Source organism: Zootoca vivipara, chromosome 14 (assembly GCF_965207765.1).
Source record: "Zootoca vivipara chromosome 14, rZooViv2.hap1.1, whole genome shotgun sequence".
Lineage (NCBI taxonomy): Eukaryota > Metazoa > Chordata > Lepidosauria > Squamata > Lacertidae > Zootoca > Zootoca vivipara.
The window spans coordinates 43,408,331-43,435,639 of record NC_142597.1 but is presented as its reverse complement, the minus strand read 5'-3'; the positions used below and the strand labels follow the sequence as shown (position 1 = coordinate 43,435,639).

The 27,309-nt window shown below is 48.1% G+C and overlaps 1 protein-coding gene across 1 annotated transcript in view; it reads left to right on the top strand.

Moving 5' to 3' along the window:
• AKAP10 (A-kinase anchoring protein 10) overlaps positions 1-25,807 on the top strand; it is a 32,834-nt gene extending 7,027 nt beyond the window's left edge. The window contains exons 2-15 of the mRNA XM_035139648.3: positions 5,135-5,182; positions 8,207-8,386; positions 9,765-10,334; positions 11,979-12,077; positions 12,867-12,951; positions 13,404-13,527; positions 15,747-15,883; positions 16,747-16,891; positions 17,352-17,534; positions 18,508-18,617; positions 22,219-22,301; positions 22,854-22,906; positions 23,321-23,416; positions 24,306-25,807. Coding sequence (XP_034995539.3) covers positions 5,135-5,182; positions 8,207-8,386; positions 9,765-10,334; positions 11,979-12,077; positions 12,867-12,951; positions 13,404-13,527; positions 15,747-15,883; positions 16,747-16,891; positions 17,352-17,534; positions 18,508-18,617; positions 22,219-22,301; positions 22,854-22,906; positions 23,321-23,416; positions 24,306-24,311 — 1,919 coding nt within the window. The 3' untranslated portion in view covers positions 24,312-25,807. The remainder of the gene's footprint in view (positions 1-5,134; positions 5,183-8,206; positions 8,387-9,764; positions 10,335-11,978; positions 12,078-12,866; positions 12,952-13,403; positions 13,528-15,746; positions 15,884-16,746; positions 16,892-17,351; positions 17,535-18,507; positions 18,618-22,218; positions 22,302-22,853; positions 22,907-23,320; positions 23,417-24,305) is intronic.
• Positions 25,808-27,309: the final 1,502 nt, after the last annotated feature.

Genomic DNA, 27,309 nt, shown 5'->3' with positions numbered 1-27,309 from the left:
GCTCATACCAAAATAAAAACTTAGTTGGTCTTTAAGGTGCTACTGAAGGAATTTTTTTATTAACCTTTGCAGGGTTGTTGTGAAGACAGAAAAGTGGGAGGGAAACCATGTGAGGTTTTTGGTTGGTTTGGTTTGGCTATAGGTTACTTTGGGTTGCCTTGGACAAATTTAATGCAACAAATGAATAAATAAATAATAAATAAATAAGGTAAGCTACCCTTGGAGGAGGATGCAGCTGGAATAAATGCACACTTGACTGAATTGTTTCAAGCAGTTATTGGAAGAAACAGCCCATGGAAATCAAGGAAGGGGGAGCTGAGTGCATGTTCTGGATGAAAGTTCAGGGCCTTGGCAAGTCCATTTAGAAAAAGGGCTGCAGTGTTTAGGTCACAGTCACAAGCCTACCAGAACCCCCTGATCATCTTCTGGGGCCCTTCTCCAGGTGCTCTTGCTGAGGAGGTTCAGAGGGTGGTGGCAAAGAGCAGGACTTATTCCCATCTGTGGGATGCTCTCCCCTGTGAGGTCTGCCTGGTATTTTCCATTGAGAGATTTCACCAGGCAAATAAATGCTTACCTATATTCCAAGGCTTTTGATGGACAGAGATAATGTTGTGCGCTGTTCTTTATTTGTCTGTGCATTATATGTGTGAATATAATATGAACTGTAGGTGTTTTGTATTAATTCTTTTAATGGGATGGTGTGTTTATGTTCTTTAATGTGTTGTAAGTCACTCGGAGATGGTTGGGTAACAAGCGACTAACAAGTCTGATAAGTGATAATTAATAATGCATTTGCTTTTCATGAAGATACCATTTCCAGTATCTCCAGTTTAAGCTGGGAAAGACTGCTCTGCCCGAGACCCTGGAGAGCTACTGCCATTCAGTGCAGAAAATGCTGAGCTAAGTAGGCCAATGATCCGATTCAGTATAAAGCAGCCCCCTCCCTCCTCTTTCATTGTCACAACAGCCCTGTGAGGTTGGTCAGGCTGAGAGAGAAAGTGACCTGCCCAGGGTCACCCAGTGAGCTTCATGGCTTAGTGCAGTGTTTCTCAACCAGTGTGCCTCCAGATATTTTGGGACTACAACTCCCATCATTCCTGACCACTGGTCTTGCTAGCTAGGGATGATGGGAGTTGTAGTCCCAAAACATCTGGAGGCACACTGGTTGAGAAACACTGGCTTAGTGAGGATTTGAACCCAGGTCTGAAAAGCTACACCACACTGGTTCTCTTGGTGTTTGTTTCAGATCACCCTTTGAAGGCAATCTGAAACAACCACAGCAATTAAAGGAAGCTGATAGAAATGCAGTCCTTGCTCTGAATGGCACCTAGTTCGAACTTGGCCTGAGTGGCGGTAAATGTTTTGAATTTCATGCATACTTGCAAAATCTGTTCCCTAGATCTGCCTCCTCCTTTAAGCCGGCTATACAAGTCTGCACTTTACGGATGAATTATGCAAAGCCCTGTGAAAGGGCTGCATTTCATACAGCAAGGATGCGCCTGTCAGCCTTGCTTGTCCTCTTTCGGCAGGAGGTTGCAGCTTACCAAACTGGGCCACTGAGAATCAAGAGAGTGAGTAAGCTGCCTGCTAGATGAACAAGCATTCCAGTTATTTTAACAAGTGGAATTCACAAGATAGTGTGGAGGTGTAAATGCACTGAGGCCAGAGAGGCCTTTTACGTATTTCCTGTTATGCCACTGATTGCCAAGGGGCAAACATGATATTTCCAGCACATGAAGTCTGGAAGATATTTCCAAATAGCCACAATGTGCATTTCTGAGGCCACAGATCAATCTGAATGTTTGGGCAACAACTCCCTTCGGCCCCAGCCAGGCCAATGGGAGTTACAGTTCAAAACATCACCAGGTGAGGGGAGGCTAGCCTACAAAGGAGCCTGCAGGATTCACAAGTACACTTACTCCTTCACTTAAAGAATTCAGCCTTGTAAGAGATTATCATGCTGCTGAAATACCACATTCAAAAGGGGTCTGCCAGTGAAACCTGCAGGCCCGTATCAAGTTATTTCCCTTCTCCTCACAACACGAGGCTCACCAACAGTCCCTTGTCTGCAGTGTTCGAAACTCCCATTGTTCTAGGCACATTTTGTGACAGGGAATTTCATTAGCTCAAACAGTTTCTGAGCTCTGGGTACAGTACTGTGCCTAAGATTTCAGATTAGAACTGCAGAGTGGAAGGAAAGGAGGACCTTTTTCTGCCTCCCCACTTCCAGCTGCTCTCTGAAGACTGGAGAAGAGACCCTCTTAAGAATATTAGGGGGGTGGGCAGGGGAAGAACTAGACCATGTGAAAAATGAACAAAATGTTTTAGCTGCAGTTCGTTCATTTTCAGTTTTGTATTCTTGTTGTTAAAAAGTGTGCCTAGGCATTCCGTTTTTGCGCCCATAACCTCGGTTTAAGGTGCCATTTAGCCCCTAGCTTCCATATCTCAGTTTCTAACACCGTTTGTCTGGTGGCCTGTGGTGATTATCAGACCCCTCCAGGTAACTAGGCAGAGATGTGTCTCTAGAGCTACAAATGGCTAACAATGTGTGCCTGCAGTCGGGCAGCCAGTAAGAACCAGCAAAGGCCGGTGACTTTTGCCGACTTATGTAATACACATACAGTACATACAATATTTTGGTGTTTTCCCCCTGTGTAGCTTCCTTTCTCCTGCTTCTGTGGGAAACGCATGGCAATGACATTGTTGAAGCATGTGTGAATTGGGGCTTTGTGTCAGAGCATCTGCTTTGCATGTGGAAGGCCCCATGTTCAGTTCCCAGCATCTCCAGGTACAGTTGGGAGAGATTCCCTGCCTGAAACCATGGGCAGCTGCTGCCAGTCAGTGTAGATGATAATGAGCTAGATGGACCAGTGGTCTGACTCAGGATAACTCGGCTTCCTATGTTATGGGGAGGGAAGGGAGTACCCATTAGCATAGCTGCCAAGTATCCCGTATCCGCCGGGAAAACCCCTTTTTTCTTACTGTTTCCCGGCGGTCTCCCGTTTAGCGGAAAATCCCGGTATTTTCCCTTAAATCGGGATACTTGGCAGCTATGACTGTGGAGGAGAATGCAATTGTTACCTGGCCATTTTTCTGGTGCTGCTTGCCCTTCTATGGGCACCAGAAAATGGCGGCGCCGGCGCCAGAAGTCGCTTTACGTATTTCCGGTCATGCGCGGAAGCGACTTCCGGTGCTGGCGCCGCCATTTTCTGGTGCGCATAGAAGGGCGAAGCGCCACCGGAAGTTGCATCACGCAACTTCCGGTCATGCGCGCGCTGCCGATCCCGGATATTTACGACCCGGACTTGGCAGGTATGCCCGTTAGCCCTGTGCCAAGCACAACAGCCTTCCTCCTTTTGAGTTCAAACGGCAAGAAAGTGTCTGTACCGGTTTATAAAAATGAACGCAGCGAGTACTTCAGAGGGTCTTGTAAAAATTAGCGAATTTCCTGTGGTGAACTTTAACTACAGAGCCTGTCTTGTTAAATCATTGCCTGAGAAATCCTTGCACTTCTCAGATTGTGTGTGGATGAGCTTACTTCTCCTATCTTAAAGCCTCCTCTTTCAGACCCAAGGCTCAGATTAGATGTATTAAAGATTAAGTTATTAAACGTCTGAAGGATGCCTCCCTTCTGCCGCCAAATAAGGCAGCAGCAAATATTTCCGTTTGGCTAATTATTGTAACTCTTCCTTTTGAGGCAATTATCTATCTTGCCTGTTTTCACATTGTTTGGCTTGTGCTTATTTTCCATGGAGGCAATTATCACCAGCCGCTCTGCAAAAGATCACTTCAGTATCGCTAGCTGTGCTCCATTCATCTGAGAAGCACATGCATTGAAATGTTCAAAGAACAATATGGTGTGTGTTGAAGGAGAGAGTAGACGAGGTTCTGAGGTTTGTGAATGAAAGATGCTGTTCATGTGTATACAAGAACTGGAGTTGCTGAGTGGCAAGGAGAAGGAGCTGCAATTTGGCACATCTCTGCGTCTTGACTGCAGGGAGATCTGAAGTTGTCAGGTGACAGTATGCAAGCCCTTATTCTTCTAGATCCCACTCTCTCCCAGCAATTTGTGACTGGTATTTGGCTGCCTTGCAGGGCTGTTGTAAGGATAAGAGAAAATGCGCTGGAAGCATTTCAGACGTTTGAATTCTGCTTATACACTGGTATAATCTCAGGACAGTAACTGTTTTATTTTTTTTCTCCTTCCCTGCTCCCTCAGTCATTTAATGGTGGGCGAAAGATGATGATCTTCTCATTGTAAGACAATTGAAAAATATAATAAACAATTGCATATAAAACAATTTAAAACCAACAACTTTTACACCTGTAAAATTGGTTTCAAATCTAATTCAGATATGTGATACAAATCTCTACTTAGAAGGCTTTTTGAAAGAGGAAAGCTGTAGAAAAACTGGACACATTTCTAAATAAGGGTAGGCCAGACCACTGATGGGAGTTGTAGTCCAAAACATGGGGGGGGGGACACCACAAAAGACTGGAGTTGGGCTCTTTACTATCTGCTTTTATTTAGTATAGTCAAACTTCGGCTCCCAAACACCTCCGTTTTGGAACATTTTGGCTCCTGAACACCAAAAACCTGGAAGTGACTGCTCCCGTTTTCAAAAGATGAACGGCTTCCTGGAAGTTTTTTTCTTTTTTCTCCATTGACTTTGCCGACCATCCTTTGATCCTCAGTTGTTGAACGTTTTGGAAGTCAAACAGTCTTCCGGAACAGATTACGTTCAACAACCAAGCTTTGACTGTATTGAATCTAGGAAGGGACCAAAAGGCCATTGATTCCAGCCTTCTGCCAGGAGGACCGCCCACCTCCCAGGTTAATATGCACAATCCGGACCACGTACTCTTTGGATGCTGCTGAACTCCCAATTCCCATCAGGCCCAGCCAGCACGGCCATGGTCAAGGATGATGGGAGTTTGAAATCCAGCAACATCTGGAGGTCCCCAACCTAGGACCTTGGGGAGCCAGTGCCACTCAGACAATGCCTGACTAAATGAGCCAGCGCCTTGACACATTCTGGGACAACTTGGAAGACTCAGCATCCTTCCCCGAAGGGCAGACTTGACTTTTCTGCGAAAGCGACTGGGCCTCACTGGATGTTCTTTTGTCTTGCAGTGAAGGGCAAAGAGCACGAGAAAGTAACCGAAGTGAAAGCAATTAAAGGTAAGTGCCCGTTTCTCAAATTTCTGAAGAGGAGGAAGGGTGATGTCAACTAGGCCTGGTCAACTAGATCCCACTGTCTAGAGGGGTGTCCAGGTCAGTTTGTTGCAGCAACAAAACAAAACAAAACAAAAAAGACAGGGAGTTTTCTATGGAAACAGCCTTTATCTTTCTTTATGTAAACAAATTTATATACTGCTTAATTTGGGAGGGGGGGGGAATCTCAGTAGTTTACATGAAATAGTATAAAATATTTATAAGAAAACTAGCTGTCCCTGCCACGCGTTGCTGTGACTCAGTCTGTTAAATGGAGGCTCAGAGTCCCCCTTCCGACTCCCCTCACCTTCAGAGTCCCCCTGTTTTACGCGTGTTCTGTTTACACAGGTGTATCCCTGCGATTTCCCCCCACCCCGTGCCGATCCATGACGTATTCCGCCCCCTCCTCCCCCACCCCTGGCTTACCCCTGTGGTTCCCCCCCCATGTCCCGACCCATGACGTATCATGACCCCCTCCTCCCCTCACCCCCCCGGCTCATCCCTGTGATTGGTCCCACCGTGTCCTGACCTATCCCGCCCCCTCCTCCCCCCAACCCCCACCCAGGCGACTCAGGACCTCCATTCGGCCCAGCCTATGTAAACGGGAGCCGAGGTGCTGTTGAGAGAGGTTTTATAGGTGCAGTACCAGTGTAGCCGCCACTAGAGGGCGCTGGTTTGCAACCTGGTTCTTTTCCCAGCATGCATTTTAGTCTGATTTGTGAGTTCTGGAACACGTGGCTTTGGGGGTTTTACCTGGCCCAGGTGTGACATCTGTCTTTAAAAACGGTATGGGCTTGCTCTCACATTCGCATGTGGCATTGTGTCAAAATTTGAACGCATTCAGTCAAGCAGTTTTGGTGAAACGTGGATACTAACGGACATGGCCAGTTTACATTTATATATATAGATACTAATAAAACCAACAGACTTTAAAAGCAAGTAGATATAATAAGATGTTCAAAATAGAGAGAGAACCTACAGAGTTTAAGACCAAGTAGGCACAATAAGTTCCATGTCTGGGTAGGCTTGCCTAAACAAACTCATTTTGCAGGCATTGGAAATAGTGAAGGCACCCACCTGATCTTAGTAAGAGGGTTGTATAGCAGGGTGGCTTGCCTCTCTCCTTTGAGGTCACCCAATCCCCCAAGCTAGCCTTCTCCTCTCTGCAGTTTGAACTATAGTTCCCATCAGCGCCAGCCAACATGGTCGTCTGATGCCGATGGGAGCAGTGGTCCAAAAGATCTGGCAGGCACCAGGTTGAGTTGCCTGAGCGCCCAAGAGTGTGCTGCCATGCAAACAAACTTGAATGGGCAAACTCTACAGTAAATTTTGTACTAAGACTTCCCTGGCTCTGGATCCAGGCCTGATGCCAGCACCTGCAAGCATTTGAGAGCCCCCTCCAGGACGGACACCTTTCCTACCTGCATAGAACACAAGACATAGAAATATTGACATCGATATTCTGCGTCCCTTTTCATCTCTTTCGATCCTGTAATAATAATAAAAATATGGAGATTCTTATTCCTCGGAATTTACATGTGTGTAGCAATGTGCAATCTTCTTACCGCAAAAGCTGAAATTGCTTCAGGACTGGATTCAGGTCTCCAGTAGACTACCCTGAATAAATGCCTCAGGAATTCCTATTCCCCTCCCTCTTGGCATAGCGTTTGCAGAATCAGGACCCATTGCAGTGCCAAACAATGTTCACAAGAAGGCTCCTTTGCCCGGCTTCTCAGATCACATTGGAACTTAAAGCTCTTCCTGCTCTCCGGTACCGAAAATTCCCTTCATTTTGTGTTTAGTCAGCATTGAGTTCCTTCAAAATGTTGGTAATCCTCAAAAGATTAGGAGGATTAGCCTTAACTGGGTACCCTAAGCCCCATTATCCGGGTTCTCTTTCTATTTTTCAGCCATTCTGTGTCATCAGCACAGTCTTTTTACTGCTTTCCGCAAGCAATCCGTGTGTTGGTGTGTGTGTGTGTGTTGCTTTTGCTGTCGGGGACAGGAGGGTAGAGCTGAGCTGAACAGTATTTTCTCTGCTTCTGTTGCTTATCTCTGTCAAATTGGCACAACCTTAATGTGCTCCCCTTCTGCCTGTTAAAACATTCCAGTTGCCTTGCTAATTTCACTCTCTGCCCCAAGATTAACTACAGGAGGAGATGGGAGCATTTTGCAGCCCGAGGGCCGCATTTTCTTCTGCTCTCGCTTCCAGGGGCCGCATGTTGGTCAGGTGGGATGCCAGAGGCAAAAGTGGGCAGAGCAACAAAATAGATTATGAACTTTGTGCAGTAGGCTAGTTTCTGCACACACTCAAAACACCCCTTTCTCTCTCTCCTCCATCCAAGCAAGCAGAGAAGCATTTTCAGACTGGAAGGACACTCTGTCCCAGTCAGGCAAAAGCACCCAAGAAGGGTGCAAAGGGGGGGGGCGAGTCTCAAGGGCTGCGTTTGGTCCCTGGGGCTCATTTCCCCCACTCCTGAAGGTCCTTGTGACTTTGCATCAGGGCATGTTTACAGTGGGTTCTTTGGCACCTGACTCTCCAAGCTGCAACAGTTTGCTTATATGCTCATTATCTAGAGCATTTTTTTCGTACTTTGCATCAAAGTCAGCCACTCCTGCATTAAACAATTATGTGCATTGCAGTCTGACTCAAGAAGCACTTCTTCTGTGGATTGAAGAAACTGGTTTCCATACTGTGTGTTAACTAGCATTTGCTCAAACCAGGCTGCCCAGACATTTTTGGATCCAGCTCTCATCAGTCCTGTCCAGCATGACCACAAGTTATGGGATGATGGGAGCTGGACTCAATATCTGGAGGGCTACAGGTTCCCGATCTCTGATTTAAACCACGTGGACGTAGTTTGGGGTGCTGAACAAGGTGCAATTGGCTGAACAGTGCTGAACAAGGTGTCTGGTGGGGGACAAAGCCAAAAAAAAAAACCCCAGCAACCCAGTTCCTCCCTTCTCCTCCCCTTCTCCTCCCTCTTCCAGCTGCAGTGCCAGTACATTCCCCGCAGAGAAGCACCCGGAACCATGCCTTGCTGGAGGCCGCCGGACCAAGCCATGTGGCCATCAATGCCATCTCTGCCAACATGGAATCCTCGAGCAGCCGCACAGCGGCTCTTAAAAAGCAGCCCAGCCACATGGAGGCTGCGCACTTTGGAGACCTTGGTAAGCCTTGGCTTCTTCCTTGGTCCATCTGGAGGGCAGGGGCACCTTTCCTTGGCGTTGAATGGGGAACCCGTGGCTTTTCACATGTTCTTGGGCTGCCATCTCTCGTCAGCCCCAGCCCCAATGCTCAGGGCTGGCAGAGTTGTATAGTTCCAGCCATTCCAGCTGTAGGTGGTTGATTCGGCTGCAATTGGCAAGAGCTAAGGATGCGCTGGCCTAGGTTCTTTTTCAAAATTACGTCATCAGGGATGAGCAAGGAAATCTTAACAGTGGCCTTTTCCTCCTTAAGATGAGTATAAACCCCATTCAGTTGTAGATTCATCTATGCCTTCCCCTGCTGTGTCGCAAAAGAAACCTTAGTAGTATTACTTAGTTAAGGAATATTTAAATTTAAATGCCTTAATGGTGTGACCATTAAGATTAGTCAGTTGATTTTTTTTTAAAAAAGTTGCCCTGATTAATTAATTGGACAGATCCTTTAAAAACAAATTATACTGTGTTATCACAAATCCCCCCAAAATCTACAATGGCAGCCTCAGAAGAGACCTTCCCCCATCTCTGACATGTAGAGAGAGAGGGGGGGGAGGTATCTTTTGCTTACTGTTTTTACTCAGGTGCCAATTTAGTCGATTGATTAAAAGACACTTAAGTCAGTTAATTGTACACATTTTGGTTATTTAGCAGTGATAGCCCTAAATCCTCATTTGACATCAGGTGGCGTGTCAACTAAAAAAAACAAACCACTTGACAGACCGAAGTGGTTTTATTTGTAAGCAAGCAGCAGGGGCAGATGGCTCCATTGCGGACTGCAAGGAGCTGCCCTTTAACTCTGCAAAGCAGCCTTTGCCAACATGGTGCCCTCCAGATATTCTGGACTACAACGTACGGCCGTGCTGCGGCTGATGGAAGTTGTGGTTCAAATCATCTGCAGGTTGTGAAGCTTGATGTAAAGCAGCCCTGCACAGTGATGGTCCGATATCTGTTATATAAATGACTTGGGCTCCCAAACATCTGAAAGACCACCTCCTTCCCTACAGGCTCTGCCAGGTGCCAAGAACAACAGAGGAGGCCCTCTTGGTTGTTCCATCACCCTCTGAAGCTGGGGGGGGGGTGCCAGAGGGCCTCCTTCTTTGATGCTTGAGGTGTTTATTCTTAGCACCCACCTTATTTTTATGATTGTAAGTTGTTTTTATCAGTTTTAATATTGTCTTTTAATGTTGTAACCCACCCTGGGACATTAGGATGAAGGGTAGGTAATAAATTACAGTGGTGATGCACCGTAAGTCTCTCCCCACCCCCCCACCCCGCACCCAGCCTCTGACCTAGAAGCATCTTTCTTGTCTATTCCCCACCCCCCGCCCGCCCGCCTCTCCTTTAGGCCGATCCTGTCTGGATTATCAGGCTCAAGAGACCAAATCCAGCCTTTCCAAGACGCTTGAGCAAGTCCTCCGGGACGCCGTCGGCCTCCCCTATTTCATCCAGTTCATGGAGCTGCGCCGCATGGAGCACCTGGTCCGGTTCTGGCTGGAGGCGGAGAGCTTCCACTCCACCACGTGGTCCCGCATCAGAGCACACAGCCTGAACACCGTCAAGCACAGCTCCTTGGCTGAGCCGGTCTCCCCTTCCTCCAAGCAGCTGGAGAACGCAGCGTCGGCATCGTCTTCCTCCGAGTTGCTCAGCAGGCGCCTGGAGGACTGTGGTCCGGCCCAGCCCTCGCCTGCCAGGCTGCCCGCCACCGAACTGAACGGCCAGGCACTGAGCCTTCAGAACCGTTTGCTGCTTTGCCAAGGTGCTGCTGCTGCTGGCAAGGCCCGTCTCGGGCTTGGGGGGTCTGGAGCAGAGGACTGTCCTGCTCCGGAAGAACCTCAAGACCCTTCCAAAGTCTCCGTATCCAATAGAAACAGTCCCTCCTTTGCACTAAAGGACTTGTCAGGAAAACTCATGAAAAGTAAGTGGCCGTGAATGCCAGTATATCTTCTGAACACACCTTGCTCAGGGTGCAGAAATATCTAGTCCCTTTCCTGCTGGGAAATGATAGGGACGCTATATGGAAGGAAAACTGCTAAGCTGAGGAGTTCTTGCTTTGATTTTTTTTTCCTCTTGGAATTTTTTTCCCCCCTTCCCCACCCCCTTTTCCTTTTGTGCCAGGTCTTTTTAAGATTGTATACTGGGGACTGCATTGTTTTTCATTGGCCTGGGAGCTGCTCTGGGAGCCTTTCTAACTAAAGAGTGGGGGCATAAATGCTTTGAATCGGTGTAAATAAGTAATACCTAGAGAGCCATAGGTTCCTGCATTTAAAGAATAAGAAGTAAGACCAATAGGCCCATGCCCCAAGGAGCTACCAACAGAAACAACAGAGGGAGAAAACAGTGTGGTCATCCAGGAAGTTTGCTGACTGTAGTTTTTAGGAAGGGGTGGTATCCCGAACCACTTCTGAAAGGCTCCTCAACTTGGAAAGACAGCTTGCCATGTGTCAGGGAACCTCCCCCCCCCCCCATCCTGTTGACCAGCTCTTCGCCCAGTGAGAGCAGCAGCAGTGGGTCATGTGGGGGGAATGAGGAAGTTAGCGGTACGGAGGTGGCAAGGCTCAGTGATGTTGGAGAGCCTTTGCGCCGCCTTGACCAAGAGGTAGAGGGGAACAGGCAGCCCCTTCCGGCACCTGAATTAAGGCGCGCCACTAAACTTAAGGTTGAGAGGAGGCGTTTCAGGGTGCCCAAACTCTTACGCTGGTCACACAACAGGATTCGGGCGCCAGAAGTGGCTGCCTGTTCCCCTCCACCTCTTGGTCAAGACGGCGCAAAGGCTCTCCAACATCACTGAGCCTTGCCACCTCTGTACCGCTAACTTCCTCATTCCCCCCACATGACCCACTGCTGCTGCTCGCACTGGACGAAGAGCTGGTCAACAGGGTGGGGGGAGGTTCCCTGTAGGAAGGTCCCCTGACACCATGCAACATGGGTGTGTTTACTGTTTCCAAACTGCCAATCCAAAATTCCAGCCAGGTGCATAAAACCCAGCTGTGCAGCTCTTAACTTCCTTCTCTTAAACTCTGGAGAGCTGTTGCCAGTCAGTGCAGACAGTAATGAGCCGGGGAGGCCAATGATTTTATTCAGAACCATAAGGACTAGATCCTTACTTTGCTTTTAGGGGAAGAATACAAAACTTGCATGCAGAAAGTTCCTGGTTCGATCCCCAGCTTCTCCAGGTAAGGGCTGGGGGAGAGCCCATGGCTGAAATCCAGGAGGGGAGCTACTGCTGCTGCCAATTGGTGTAAACCAGGCATCCCCAAACTTCGGCCCTCCAGATGTTTTGGACTACAATTCCCATCATCCCTGACCACTGGTCCTGTTAGCTAGGGATCATGGGAGTTGTAGGCCAGAACATCTGGAGGGCCGCAGTTTGGGGATGCCTGGTGTAAACCATACAGAGGAAGATGAACTCGGCGATCTGACTCAGTGAAAGGCAGCTTCCTATGTTGAGGAACCATTTCTAAGGGGGGAAAGGAGCTTGCTGGTCCAACTGCTACCCAGTCACGCCTCATGTTTATCATGCCACCGCCTTCACTCTTGGTTTCCCCCCCTTTCTTTTTAGGTATAGAGCAGGATGCAGTTACAATTTTTACCAAATATATCTCTCCCGATGCTGCTAAACCCATACCAATCACAGAGCTGATGAGAAACGATATAGTGGGTAAGGAGCAGGCATGTGTGTCTTCCTTGGAAATGGTGGTCTCATTGCTCCCGAGAGACGAGCCCCAGGGATCTCTTTGAGAGAGGCTGCATGCAATCCATAGTCCAACCCTTATTATGATTTGGGCCCAGGCTATCTGATTCTCCCATACGAACCCACTCAGGCTCTTAGAGCTTGGGGGGGGGTCTCTTTTCTCAGTCCCTCCACCCTCACAGACCTGCTTGGTGAGGACGCGGGAGAGGGCCTTCTCAGTGGCTGCTCCCAGGCTTTGGAACTCCCTCCCTAGAAAAGCCAGACTGGCTCCTTCTTTGTCCTGCTGGCAAGTGAAGACTGTTTTATTCCCCCATAGGGCGGCTTTGCGGAACTGACTGTTTTTAAGGAAAGGGCTTTCAATAGGGCTCCTCTGTTTTTACTATCTATATTTTAACAGATTGGCTTTTACGTCGTTCTCATTCCGTTACAGTTTAATTCTAAATAGTAGTTAATTATAGTCTACTATCCTTCCTGTTGTTTTAGCTATCTGTGTTTTATCCATGCTAGTTTTTAATTTTTGTCAGCTGCCTCAAGTCCTGGGCTCTGGGGAAACAGTGGGATGATAAATAATAATAATAATAATAATAATAATAATAATAATAATAATAATAATAGAAGAAGAATATAAAAGTATTCTAACCACTTCTATATTTCTGCCATAGATATGCACAACTAATAAATTTCTGCACTGTCTGTCCGTACTGCAGAATGCATACAGTGCCACTAACTTTGATATGTGATCTGCTGACCTTACAGCAAAGATTTGTGGGGAAGACGGACAGGTGGACCCAAACTGCTTCGTCTTGGCACAGTCAATAGTGTTTAATGCCATGGAACAAGAGTAAGTTGATCCTATTTTTGGAACAAGAATAAGAATAATAAGTGTAGGGTGCTTTATATTCTGAGCACCTGACTGCTCTTCCCAGGTGGGGGCAGCCAAGGAGAAGCCCCTGGGCAGAGCTGGTGAGGGGGGGCGGTCCTGTGGTTAAAGGAGCCCCCAGCAGCCCTCCGTTGGTCAGACCAGAGAGCAGATCTTCCCTGGGGGCTTCAAGATGGGGCTCAGTCGGCATCTGGCCTGCTTCTAAGGCTTCTTCGCTGCTCTGACTGAGCTCCCTTGTACCAGGGCTGTATCCCAGACCCTCAGGGCTCCAGTCCCAGCACTTCAGCCTTGATCCTACCCAGCCAGCTTCCTGTGCACCTTGGTGCCTTGCACACTGCTGAGCTGGAGTCTCCCCCTCCCGCTCCTAATGAGATCCCCCCTCTGTCTCTGTCTCCTCCCCCCCCCTCGGACAGGCACTTTAGCGAATTCTTGCGGAGCCATCACTTCTGCAAATACCAGATTGAGGTGCTGACCAGTGGGACGGTCTACCTGGCCGACATCCTCTTCTGCGAATCCGCCCTCTTCTATTTCTCCGAGGTGAGGCGGCTTCTCCCTTTTCTTCTTGGCAAGAGCTCTGCCCCTATTTCTGCCAAGTGTAAGACGAGCCACCCTTGACGGCTTGACTGGATTTGCCTCCCTAACCACTGTGGGGGAGTGGGCGACCCTTGCTCCCATTTCTCAGAAAGGGAAGAAAGGCCAAGTGGCATCAGCCCTCAGGCCCTGTTTGGGCACTCATCAGGCCTTTGCCACCTGTAAAAGCCATGGTGGGGCTGGGAACGTTGAATCCTTCCTTTCCGCTATCACCCTCCACACTGAATCCCCACCCTGGGGCTGTCTGGGTGCTATAGGACCTCCAGCTCCCATCAGCCATAATAATAATAATAATAATTCCCCCAGCCACTCTGGGCGGCTTCCAACAAAACATTAAAATACAGAAATCAAACATTAAAAGCTTCCCTAAACAGGGCTGCCTTGAGATGCCTTCTAAAGGTCTGGTAATTGTTGTTTTCTTTGACATCTGGTGGGAGGGCGTGCCACAGGGCGGGTGCCACTACCGAGAAGGCCCTCTGCCTGGTTCCCTGTAACTTGGCTTCTCGTAGCGAGGGAACCGCCAGAAGACCCTCAGCGCTGGACCTCAGTGTCCAGGCAGAACGATGGGGGTGGAGACGCTCCTTCAGGTATACTGGACCGAGGCCATTTAGGGCTTTAAAGGTCAACACCAACACTTTGAATTCTGCTTGGAAACGTACTGGGAGCCAATGTAGGTCTTTCAGGACTGGTGTTATGTGGTCTCGGTGGCCGCTCCCAGTCACCAGTCTAGCTGCCGCATTCTGGGTTAGTTGTAGTTTCCGGGTCACCTTCAAAGGTAGCCCCACGTAGAGCGCATTGCAGTAGTCCAAGCAAGAGATAACTAGAGCATGCACCACTCTGGCAAGACAGTCCGCGGGCAGGTAGGGACTCAGCCTGCGTACCAGATGGAGCTGATAAACAGCTGCCCTGGACACAGAATTGACCTGCGCACCCATGGACAGCTGTGAGTCCAAAATGACTCCCAGGCTGCGCACCTGGTCCTTCAGGGGCACAGTTACCCCATTCAGGACCAGGGAGTCCCCCACACCCGCCCACCTCCTGTCCCCCACGAACAGTACCTCTGTCTTGTCAGGATTCAATCTCAATCTGTTATCTGCCATTCATCCTCCAACCGCCTCCAGACACTCACACAGGACCTTCACCGCCTTCATTGGTTCTGATCAGAGCCAGTGATCAGAGGCAGTGGGAACAGGAGGTGCTGCAAGGTTGCATCAGATAGTGTGAGTCTTCTGGTTTTTTTCCATCTATATTGCATTCTCCTCCAATATAGATTCCTTGTCAACTCGACATAAGAAAGGTGCAAAAACACCCCTAGATGCTAAATACACGGCTGCAAAGCCGTGGTTATTTTTAAGCAAGAAGTCAAGAAGTAGTGTTGCAAAAAGCCCTGGAGAGATGTCAAGTATATTTATAGGCCTCTTCTCTCTGCAGCCTAGGCTGCTACTGAGCACCCTTTTGTGCGGCTCCCCCACCCCTCCCGTGCCCTCGCCTGGATCTGCCGAGCAGGTTTCCTAGGTTGTCAGCTTGGAATTCAAGTCCTGAGGTTTCCATCGTTTCGGTTTTCGCTCCGAAGATGGCACAGTGGAACATCCCCCTTGTTTGTTTCTTTAAAACAATATCTCTCCTGCCCTTCATGGTGAAGGATTGTGCTGGTTCTGCCAAGCAGAAGGATGTTCTGTTGTGCAAATCCTGTTTCAGGAGCCTGAACGAGTCCTCAGTCGGGGATGAGCAACCTCAGGACCAGGGGGCCAAAAGGCCTTTCTCTCTGGCCCATGGAACTTTTCCCAGTCCACACCCCTTCAATGGCCCTTCCTTTCACCCTCCTGGAGTAGTTTTGCCTGGCTGGAAATGTGCCCTTGAACTCTAACATGCCTCTTGCTTCCCTATGTAGAGGACAGAGAGGGTGTGGGTGGCTGTAGAAACTAGCTAATTGCACAACGGTAAAATCTACATCTGTTGCTCCACTCCCTTGTGTCTCTGGCCCCACCCACCCCCAGCAAGTGGCCCTCAAAAGGCTGCCCAGAATTGAAATTGGCCTTTGGGATGACAAAAGTTTCCTGCCTTAAGTCTTGTTTCTACATCTTTAAAATGATGCCGGCAGCAAGCTACTTCCTAGAAGAAACTGGGAGAATATCCCTGCTCACAGCTTTAATTTCGTTTCCCAGTTCATGGAGAAAGAAGATGCCGTTAACATCTTGCAGTTCTGGCTGGCGGCGGATAACTTCCAGTCTCAGCTGGCCGCCAAAGAGGGCCAGTACGACGGACAGGAGGCCCAGAACGATGCCATGATCTTATATGACAAGTGAGTCCCGTGCCTGGGAATTTGCCTGCCTGCCTTGGCTCTCTTCTCTTGACCAAGGCTTTCTAACCCAGCAAGCATCAGACCCTCAGCCCTTAACCTTAACTGACTGCAGAGGTTAAATATTTTGGGCACAGCAAGGCAGGACCCAGAGAATCTCAAAGCTTAAAATGTTTCCAAGTTTCTAGTCTTCATGGTGACTGCTGGGACGGGAAGGGGAAACTTGACAGCATTCCATCAGGAAGGGGTTGGTGAGAGTGGGGAGAGAACTCTTACTTAACACCCTAGGCTTCCACTTCAGGGAACAGAAACAAGAGCTGGCCTTTTCTGTTGTCTGGGATAGAAAGAGAGGGGCAGTTGCTGAGCTGCAATTCAGCAGCTAGCAAATTGGGCCTTTTGCTTCTGCCTGAGTGTGAAAGAGGGACTTTACCATTGGGTCAGAGGTGTGGGACCCGTGGAGTCCGACTTTTTTTGAAACTTCACCTCCTCAGCATTAGGGCTGGGCGATGATATATCGTCCAAAACTGGTTTGAAGTTCACATTGCGATAATTGTTGTAAGGTAGACGGTATCTGGTTTTCAACATTGTGATAACTCACCAGCTAAACACTGCAATGGTATCAGCAGCTAAACCTCACAATATCACCAGTTAAACCTTGCAATCTACCACAATGTCTGAAGTAAGGATGAAACTACTGTATACAGTTCCTTCCTTATTTCAAATATTGTGATATATTGATATATCACGATGTTTAGCTGGTGATATATCGCAATATTGAAACCCAGTTATCGCCCAGCCCTAATCACCATTGTTGTTTTCCCCCCCTCCTTTGTTCTTTTCTGCCTCGTCCTCCTCTGTGGCTGCAGGTACTTCTCCCTCCAAGCCACCCATCCTCTAGGATTCGATGACCCTGTCAGACTGGAGATAGAATCCAACATTTGCAGGGAAGGAGGACCACTCCCCAACTGTTTCACCACTCCGTTGCGGCAAGCCTGGACCACCATGGAGAAGGTGAGGAAATAGCTCTCGTCCTCTCTCCTCCTCAGCCCCTCTTTTTTTAAATCTTTTGGAGGAAAATCTCTGAAACCGGGTGTTGATTTTAAAACAAGCATGTTCATCTGGCAATTCAAGCCTGAAACTGCAGCAAAGTGGGTGCTCTACTGCTGAGCTAAGGCCTTTCCTCTAAAAAATGAAGCAAGATTACAGCCCTCATTGTTCTGAATAAAGGACTGGTTTTAAATAGGAGCATTGGAAGCCCATGCCCTTTTGCTCTCCCTGGCAGCAGATCTTCTGGTTTTCAGGCAGACAGGGGCCTTTCCCATCTGCTGTTCCTTGATCCTTTTCTTCCCTGGAGATGCTGGGGGTTGATCCTGGCACCTCCTGCCTGCAGAGCCAAGTGCCCCCCCCCCCTGAGCTGCATCCTTCTGGTTCTAAATGTGCTGTCCCCTGGGGTGTCTTCCCTCTCCTCCAGGTTTTCCTTCCCAGCTTCCTCTCCAGCAACCTTTACTACAAATACTTGAATGACCTCATCCATTCGGTCCGCGGAGACGAGTTTGCCAGCGGCTGCATCGCCCCGACTGTTCATGGCCACGGTGGCCATCCTGACCACGACTCCCACATGGGCTCCCTGGATGGCATGGCTTCTTCCTCCCAGGTGTGTGTCCTGCTTCTCTCTCTACAAACAAACAAACAAACAAACAAACAAACAAACAAACAAACAACAACCACCCGCCTCCTTTGGGTCTGATCAGCTCTCACTTGGAAGCCTGCTTCCCTGACCCCCTTCCTTAGCAAAGGCTGAGAGAGAGAATGGACTGCTTGACCGAGGGGGTGGTGAGGGTGGCAGAAAGTACAGTTGCCGTTACAGTGGTACTTTGGTTCTCAAACTTGATCCGTTCTGGAGGTCTGTTCCGAAACCAAGGCGCACTTTCCCATAGAAAGTAATGCAAAATGGATTAATCTGTTCCAGACTGTTAAAAGCAACCCCTAAAATAGCAATTTAACGTGAATTTTACTCTCTAACGAGACCATAAAATGAAAGCAATAAGCAATGTACTGCAGTCACACAATCAATCAATCAATCACTAGCTGAACTGGGTTCCACACAGTCACAAAAACAAAACAAAAAAGAACCGCTAAAACAAAAATGCAAAATAAATAGCAAAAACGGACAGACCTCAGCGTAACACTCGAAATGGAAGCGTAACACTCAAAGCGGAGCACGTTCGGCTTCCGAAAAGTTTGCAAACCAGAACACTTACTTCTGGGTTTGCAGTGTTTGGGTTCCAAGTTGTTTGAGAACCAAGGTACCACTGTACTTGCTAATTTGTGAAGCACTTTTGTAACTCTTGGAAGCCCTTTGTGGGCATCATTTGTAAACAAGGCACAGGGAGGGGGTTCCACACTTTAGCGGCTGCCTTCCCAAAAAAGGATGTTGCTGCCATGTGTACATCCCTCTGCATCTTTGGGTTTTTTCTAGGAATGGGCAGCCATCATGGATCTTCTTCCTCCCTGCCCCCTGTTCTTAAAGCACCAGCTCTGTCTTGCTTCCCCACCCCACCCCACCCCCCACGTCTTCTCCTCTTCCTCCCCGGGTCAGTTAATAATGCCTGGGAATTCTGTTGCAGCCCGGCCTCAAAAAGGCTAATATAAAAATCCTGAAAAACTTTGACGAAGCAATAATAGTCGATGCTGCCAGCCTGGACCCGGAGTCTCTGTACCAACGGACGTACGCTGGGTAAGATCCCTTCGGAGCTCTTGCTGCGAGGAAGCAGAGGGTGGGAAAATGGGAGTATGCTGCGATTCCCAGCCATTTTTGGACTTTGGCCTTCAGTGATGAAAGCAGCTTCCCCCATGCGGTTCCAAAAAAAAACCCAGATTCTTTCCCTAGAGCTGACTTTGTAGCTATAATCTAACCAATAATAATAATAATAATAATAATAATAATAATTTATTATTTATACCCCGCCCATCTGGCTGGGTTTCCCCAGCCACTCTGGGCGGCTTCCAACAGAAAAATAAAACACAGTAGTCTATTAAACATTAAAAGCCTCCCTGAACAGGGCTGCCTTCAGATGTCCCCTAAAAGTCTGGTAGTTGTTTTCCTCTTTGACATCTGTTGGGAGGGCGTTCCACAGGGCAGGCGCCACCACCGAGAAGGCCCTTTGCCTAGTTCCCTGCAACTTGGCTTCTCGCAATGAGGGAACTGCCAGAAGGCCCTCGGTGCTGTACCTCAGTGTCCGGGCAGAATGATGGAGGTGGAGACGCTCCTTCAGGTATACTGGACCGAGGCCATTTAGGGCTTTAAAGGTCAGCACCAACACTTTGAATTGTGCTCGGAAACGTACTGGGAGCCAATGTAGGTCTTTCAAGACCGGTGTAATGTGGTCTCGGCGGCCACTCCCAGTCACCAGTCTAGCTGCCGCATTCTGGATTAGTTGTAGTTTCCGAGTCACCTTCAAGGGTAGCCACACGTAGAGCGCATTGCAGTAGTCCAAGCGGGAGATAACTAGAGCATGCACCACTCTTGCTAGACAGTCTGCAGGCAGGTAGGGTCTCAGCCTGCGTACCAGATGGAGCTGATAGACAGCTGCCCTGGACACAGAATTGACCTGTGCCTCCATGGACAGCTGTGAGTCCAAAATTACTCCTAGGCTGCGCACCTGGTCCTTCAGGGGCACAGTTACCCCATTCAGAACCAGGGAATCCTCCACACCTGCCCGCCTCCTGTCCCCCACGAACAGTACTTCTGTCTTGTCAGGATTCAACCTCAATCTGTTAGCCGCCATCCATCCTCCAACCGCCTCCAGGCACTCACACAGGACCTTCACCGCCTTCACTGGTTCTGATTTGAAAGAGAGGTAGAGCTGGGTATCGTCCGCATACTGATGAACACCCAGCCTAAACCCCCTGATGATCTCTCCCAGCGGCTGCATGTAGATGTTAAAAAGCATGGGGGAAGAGGACAGAACCCTGAGGCACCCCACAAGTGAGAGCCCAGGGGTCTGAACACTCATCCCCCACCACCACTTTCTGAACACAGCCCAGAAGGAAGGAGCGGAACCACTGTATAACAGTGCCCCCAGCTCCCAACCCCTCTAGACGGTCCAGAAGGATGTTATGGTCGATGGTGTCAAAAGCCGCTGAGAGATCCAGCAGGACTAGGAAACAGCTCTCACCTTTGTCTCTAGCCCGCCGGAGATCATCAACCAGTGCGACCAAGGCAGTTTCAGTCCCATGATGAGGCCTGAACCCTGACTGGAAGGGATCCAAATGGTCCGCTTCTTCCAGGCGTGCCTGGAGTTGTTCAGCAACCACTCGTTCAATCACCTTGCCCAAGAATGGAAGATTTGAGACTGGGCGATAGTTGGCCATATTAGCCGCATCTAAAGATGTTTTTTTAAGAAGCGGTTTAATGACTGCCTCTTTCAGCGGGGCTGGGAATACTCCCTCATAGAGGGAAGCATTTATCACCCCGTGGAGCCCATCACCCAGCCCTTCCCGGCTAGCTTTTATTAGCCAGGATGGGCAAGGGTCAAGGAGACAGGTGGTTGGTTTCACTCGTCCAAGCAGCCTGTCCACATCCTCGGAGGTAACAGATTGAAATTGATCCCATGAAACATGACTAGACAGGACTCTAGCACTCTCCCGCCCCGGCCCTGCTCCCACGGTGGAGTCTACCTCCCTCCGAATCTGAGCGACTTTATCTGCAAAAAACTTTGCAAAAGCATTGCAGGAGATATTGGGGTCCCTATCAGGCCCCGATGACGAAGGTGGTTCGGATAGATTGCGAACCACCTGGAACAGTCTCCTGCTGCTGTTTTCTGCAGATGCGATAGAAACGGTGAAGAAGGTCCTCTTCACCGTCGCTATTGCCACTTGGTAGGCTTGAAGTTGAGCTCTAACCCGTGTTCGGTCGGATTCGGAATGAGTTTTCCGCCACCGGCGCTCTAGCCGTCTCAGCAACTGTTTCATCGCCCTCAGCTCTGGGGAAAACCACGGGGCTGTCCGGGCTCCATGCAATCGGAGAGGGCGCTTCGGAGCCAAACAGTCAATGGCCCCGGTTAACTCCACATTCCAGCGGGCCACCAGAGAATCGGCTGAGAGGCCATCAACATGGGATAAAGCATCCCCTACCACTCTGTGGAAACCATTTGGATCCATTAAGTGGCGGGGGCGGACCTAGAGGTTACCAGAGCATAGACAGCGGGCTTAGGCTATCCTCGCTGCTGGAAGGCCTTCCTTGCCACTGAGGCCATCCGTCCCTCAAGCCCCACCAGTTGATCCAGAACTACCAAGCTGCAAACTGTACCCGCTCCTTCAGAGGGAGTGTAACCCCATCAGGAGACGAGGAAGGCACCTCTAATCCAACCCACTAGCAGTCCCCTCCATCTGATCTGGATTGAGCTTCAGTTTATTGGCTCTTCTCCAATCCATTACCAAGGCAAGACAATCTGGGCAATGCAAGCAAGCTTCATTTTTCTTCCACTCCTGGATGCAAAAAAGTGTTGGATGTTACCAACATTTTTTGAGGCTTTCCTGTGTGTGTGTGTGCTGGGGGAGCAAAAGCCTTGTGTACTTTTCCTATAGAACTCCACACCAATGAGTGAGTGCAAGGACAAGAAATCTAATGAAGACGCACAACCAGAAAAAGGGGGGGGGAATGAAGGAGTTCTAGGGTGGTGCAAGAGAAATAGAGTGCAGAAATCCCTGTGGAGTGGGTTGGAGATGTGAGGTGTGGACCTCATGGTGCTGCAGAGATCAAAGATGGCACTATTGAGTGGGTAAAAAGCAGGTGGGCAACAGAGTGTTTGGAAACACCAGTTATATGGGAGCGAGAGAGAGTGAGAAGGGAGTCTCCAGAACAGAGTCGGCATCTTAAAAAGGAAGCTTTTCCTAAGACACATGACATCTCAAGCATCAATGAATGAATATACTAACCTGGACGACATGGATATTTCAGCAATGGCTTTCTGCATTAAAAAGTTGGGGGAGGGCTGTTTTATTTTCTTTTATAGTTTGTTCTTGTTTGTAAAATAGAAATAGTGATGCTACTCATTTTGCAAAACCAAAGAAAGGAAGAAAAAGCTTTTCCATAGCAAGAATTGTAAATCACTGCTGAGTTAATAAAATCATGGGAAGTGTCCCTGAGATTTCACTGGTCCTGTTCAGGTGTTTAAAATCCTGAGGTGAAATCATGGCCAATGCGGCAGGGGGGAGGTATGCTGCTACCAAGGGAGGGGGGTTTCTTGTGCTGTGACTGGCTCTTCCTTCCCCCAGTTCATGACTCCAGTCTTTCTCTCTCTCTCTCTTTCTCCATCCGCCAACTCCTGCTGCAGAAAAATGACGTTTGGGCGAGTGAGTGACCTGGGCCAGTTCATCCGGGAGTCCGAGCCAGAGCCCGACGTCAAGAAGTCGAAAGGTAAACTCTCTTCTCCTGCATCTTTCGAAGAGATGCCAAAACAACCTAAACACTTTTCGAAGCAGCTCTTTGGAGCACCCTCACCGGTGACGATTTTTAAAAAATCAAATAAAGTATATAGCCTGCCGTTCATCAATATATATTATTGGAACAATTTATTTACCACTAACTACAGTGGTCTGTATTAGCTGTTTACGAAAGAAAAAGAAAAATCAGTTAAAAATGTAAAATCAAACTTCAATTATGATGCCCGTTTGCCTTCATAACACATTTGGTGAGAAGTTGAATGCTGGACTTAGACACACAGTACATCTGTGTTTTAACTGTTCATGCTGCTAATCACTTTGGGGTGTTTCTTGGGAAGAAAGCCCTAAACGGAATACACAAATAGGCAGGGCTGTTGGTCTGATTCGGCAGAGTTGCTCTTAACCCCCTTATTACTTGTGGCTGTTTCTAGGTAGAGAAAATTGCCAGTGTCACTTAATTATTAGAATAACATCTATTTGCTGCTGCTGCTGCGTCACATTTCTGCCTCTCATTCCCCCAATCCAGGGTCCATGTTTTCACAAGCAATGAAGAAATGGGTGCAAGGAAACACAGATGAGGTAAGGCCCCCCTCAGACCTCCTAGCCTCTTGCTAAGATGCCGCAGAAATCCCAAGTGTGTGGGTGTCTGTCTATCTGCCTGCCCTTCTGTTTTTTGCTAGCTTCAAGGAATATATCAGAGGGAAGCGGGTGCTCTGTGCCGGGGGCAAGAATTCAGAACACCAACAAAAAGTATCAATAATTGGGGCAGCTCCTACAGACAGACTACAGGGTTGCTTCTATGTATGTTACAACTTGCTCTTGGGAAATTTGAAATACTTGGCTGTTCGGTGGGCGGAAAAAAGATTGCCGCTGTCCTAGTAGTAGTTGGTAGCTGATAACTGCAGGGTGGGTGGGTTTGTTTCTCATCCACCCGGCCATTTTTGGGTTGCATATTTCCTAAGCCCAAGCGTCGCTTGCTTTTCTGCTTTTCAGGCTCAAGAGGAGATGGCCTGGAGGATCGCAAAGATGATTGTCAATGATGTCATGCACCAGGCACAACCTGACCCAGCTGTAGAAAAAATCACAAAGGTAACAAGGGGGGTGTTCCCCTGGTTGCATGTTCTTTAGGGCTGTGCCTTCGCGAAGACAGTGTCCTCCAGGAGATTTGAACTCCCAGCCCCAGCCAGCATGCCTGTGAAAGACTGCAGGTTCCCCATCCCAGATCTAGCTGCTATTTTAATTCCCTGCAAATCCCCTTAAGGACACAAGAGTTGCTTCCTGCTAGGCCAGGGGTCTGTGGACCCTCTGGAATGTTGCTGGACTCCCAAACTCCCATAATCCTTGAGCACTGGGCATAACACCAGTCCTGAAAGACTTACATTGGCTCCCAGTACGTTTCTGAGAACAATTCAAAGTGTTGGTGCTGACCTTTCAAGCCCTAAACGGCCTCAGTCCAGTATACCTGAAGGAGCGTCTCCACCCCCATTGTTCAGCCCGGACACTGAGGTTATGGCAGTTCCCTCCTGCGAGAAATGAGGTTGCAGGGAACCAGGCAGAGGGACTTCTAGGTGGTGGCGCCCGCCCTGTGGAACACCCTCCCATCAGATGTCAAGGAAATAGACAACTATCTGTCTTTTAAAAGACATCTGACGGCAGCCCTGTTTAGGGAAGTTTTTAATGTCTTACGTTTCATCGTGTTTTTAATATTCTCTTGGGAGCCTCCCAGAGTGGCTGGGGAAACCCAGCTAGATGGGTGGGGTATAAATATCATTACTACTACTACTACTATTGCTGCTGCTGCTGCTGCTGCTGGGAGCTGAAGTCCCAACAACATCTGGGACCTTCACCCCCCCCCCCTCCAAGCAACTATTGTTTGGGGCAAACCCTGAGACTTCCATGTCCTTGCCCAAGTGTCTTTTCCACCCACCACTTTTATCAAACCAACTTTTTCTCTCTCTTTCTCTCCTCACACTCGCAGCTATGATCTTCAGCATTTCCAAACAAGGGGATATTGGTTTTTTTCTGCCTCTGAAGATATAAAGTGGATTCTGCTCCTTCTCTCTCCAACCCAGGGGAAGGAAAATGAAAACTGTGTTGGCCGATTTCTCCTTTGAAACAGGAAACCAAGCACTGTAAACTGATGTGTGTCCTTTCAGAACAAACTTTTTCAGGAGATTTTGGGGGGGCAGGAGGGCCTAAGACTTCCTTGCATCGAGCGCAAATCAGTTTGCTTCTCTCCCGCACATACGCCCTAAATTCCCCATCGAAGGGACACGTTTCTGGCAAAAGGTCCACCAGCTCCCTCTGCAAAGGATTCCTTCTCCAAATGACTTGGAACTGGAGCACAGTTCACATCAAAAGATTTCCATGTCCCTCCCTACTCTGTAGGTTCCTAGCTGTGCTTTCTTTTTAGAGAGAAATATCTGCAATCAGAAAGGCACGGGGCACCTTAACCCGCCAGAGAGGGCTGAGCTATTGACGGCAAACAGTCTTTTAAGAATCCTGGAGCCGTTTTGAGTTTTCTTTCTCTCTTTTTACTTGAAGCGTTCTGAATACGATAGCAACCGAAGCTCTTCTCTCACATTTGTCTCGTTCCCGGGGAAAATAGTGACAGAGAACGGGCGTTGGTTGCAAGCGACTTCCAATTCTCCATTGTCACTTTGGCCCTTAACTCAGCCGAGCCCATTCCTTGCTTCTGAGAAGGCATGGCTCCACACTTGCCCATCTCGTCCTGTAATGGGCATGTTCTGCCAAGGACTGAAATGCAAGCAGAAAAGAATGATCTTTGTGTCCTGGGTACCCTCTTTTTTGTTTTCAAGCTTTGCAAATGCTCCTCTTGAACTAAAAAGGTTTTCTCTTTCCTAGTCCTCTTTTTTTTATTATTCCAGTTCTGAGTCAGCAGGCCCATTGTCCTTATATTTTCTGGCAATCCTTTAGGGATAGGAAGTGATCTTCATGCAACCTGAAGGGACACTTCCATTATTCCTGCAGCAGGAGACTAGTTTCCCCAGAGTATTGAGAGTACTCAGGAAGGGGTCCACTCCGTGTGTCTGTGTGTTTGTGCTTATTTTCCTTTAGGTCTTCCGGTTGAAATGTTTTTCTGTTTGAAGAGTTTGTTTGCTTTTCAATTCCATTTTTGCTTTTGTTTGCTGAAGACTGTGCAAAAGAAACTTTTTTTATTGAAAAAACAAACCACACACACACACAAAACCCAAATCTGGATCTGCCTCCAGCGTTTTGAAAGTCTTGATGGATGAAGCAGGCGTCGTCCTCCTGTTGCAATATCTGACCTAGCAAGGCACTCCTGTCAGTCTGCCAGAAGCAAAAAGCTGTGTATATGTTTTTTGGTACTGTGTACCACCACCTTACTGTCTCATGCCCAAGTATTCATGTACTTAAGAAGCATATTTAAATTGTGTTTTGATTGAAAATATATAAATATAAATATATATATATATAAATATTATGAATTTGTGTCCATCTCCCGTGTGTGCGTTTCCTTAGGTTTGCTTGTCTGTTCCCAGCTAGAAAAGCTGAATCGACCCTTTCAAACCAGGTGGGGATGGTGGCGAACCTTTGGCTCTCTAGATGTTGCTGAAGTATAACTTCTATCAGCCACAGCCAGCATGCACAGGACTGATGGGGTGGGAGTTTGTGGTTCAGCAACATTGGGGGGGGGGGGCGCAAAGGTTCCCACATTTGCCTTCCTGAAATCCAAGGATGGCCAGAAAGTACATTGGGATTATGGAACAATTGCTGGGTAATTTGGAATAGAATGGCAAGAGTTTTCAAAGTCCCTGACGTCTAGCTGTCTATGACAACAACAAGCAACTGGTTTCATTTGCATAGGTGCCATGGGTCAGGATCTGTTCTCCCAGTGGGGGCAGAGACACAGTACTGCTTACCAAGTTCGGGGGGGGGGGTGAGAGGCAGCAGGGCACTTGGAAAGTCCATTTGAAAAACGAAATTAGTTCAAGTCAAGCAGTTAAATCCAGTTTCACTTTTGTCCCTTTGCAAAACAAACTTACTTCAGTTCACAGTTCGAGCTCGTCCAAATTATCATAGGCAGAAAGGTAACTCAGAATGCTACAAGCTGATGTGCTGAAGTATAAAATATGCTTTAAGAAGACTAAGAAACATCCACACACACACACACAAAAGAATGTGTGGTTTTAATTTCTTTTCCCCAACAGTTATTATATTTAAGCTTTACAGTCTAAAGAGGGTGTTTTTTTTTAATGTAAGAAAGAATGAACTACAAGCCGTTCAATGTTCTACCCCATAATGAGCTTAATTTGTGTTCAGTTTGCTCAGCAATTGTGGAAACTACTTTTAAGTGTCGTTCAGAGGTATTTTGAACTCATTCCATGAACTTCTGTTAAACCGAGCTAGTTCATTCCGAACAGTGGGAGGTGGGGGCTGTGCAGGTTCGCCAGCAGTGCAAATCCGTGAAGGGTAGGAATAAAATAGACCCTTTTTCTTATGCTGGCGGGGTGTACTTTGTGGAGTTTCTCAAAATTATGGGATGACTCCACCCCATAAGATGCAAAACGAGGCAGATTGTGGGGGGTAGCAATGAAAGACAAGTACGTGTCACTAAACAGGTTACAGATGCTGCAGTCCTAAAGCTAGCTTGCTTTATTTATTTATTTGTTTGCATTTATAGCCCATGTTTTCCTCCAAGCTCCAGGTTCTCTCCAAACATGGGTTCTCCCCACCCTTGATTAATCTCCACAACAACCCTGCGATGTAAGTTAGGATGAGAAAGGCAGTGGCAGTTTGTGGTGTGATGCTCTAACCACTATACCACACTGGATCTCTGAAACACTAACCACTACACCACGCTATTCTCTTCCCCATGGGCAGCAAAATGATACCATGTACGGAAGTTGCTTTCACTGTAGCCTATTTTGTCTGGGATTTCCATCTTGTGTGCACTCAAGGTTATGGGGGGGGTTGATTGATTGATTGATTGATTGATT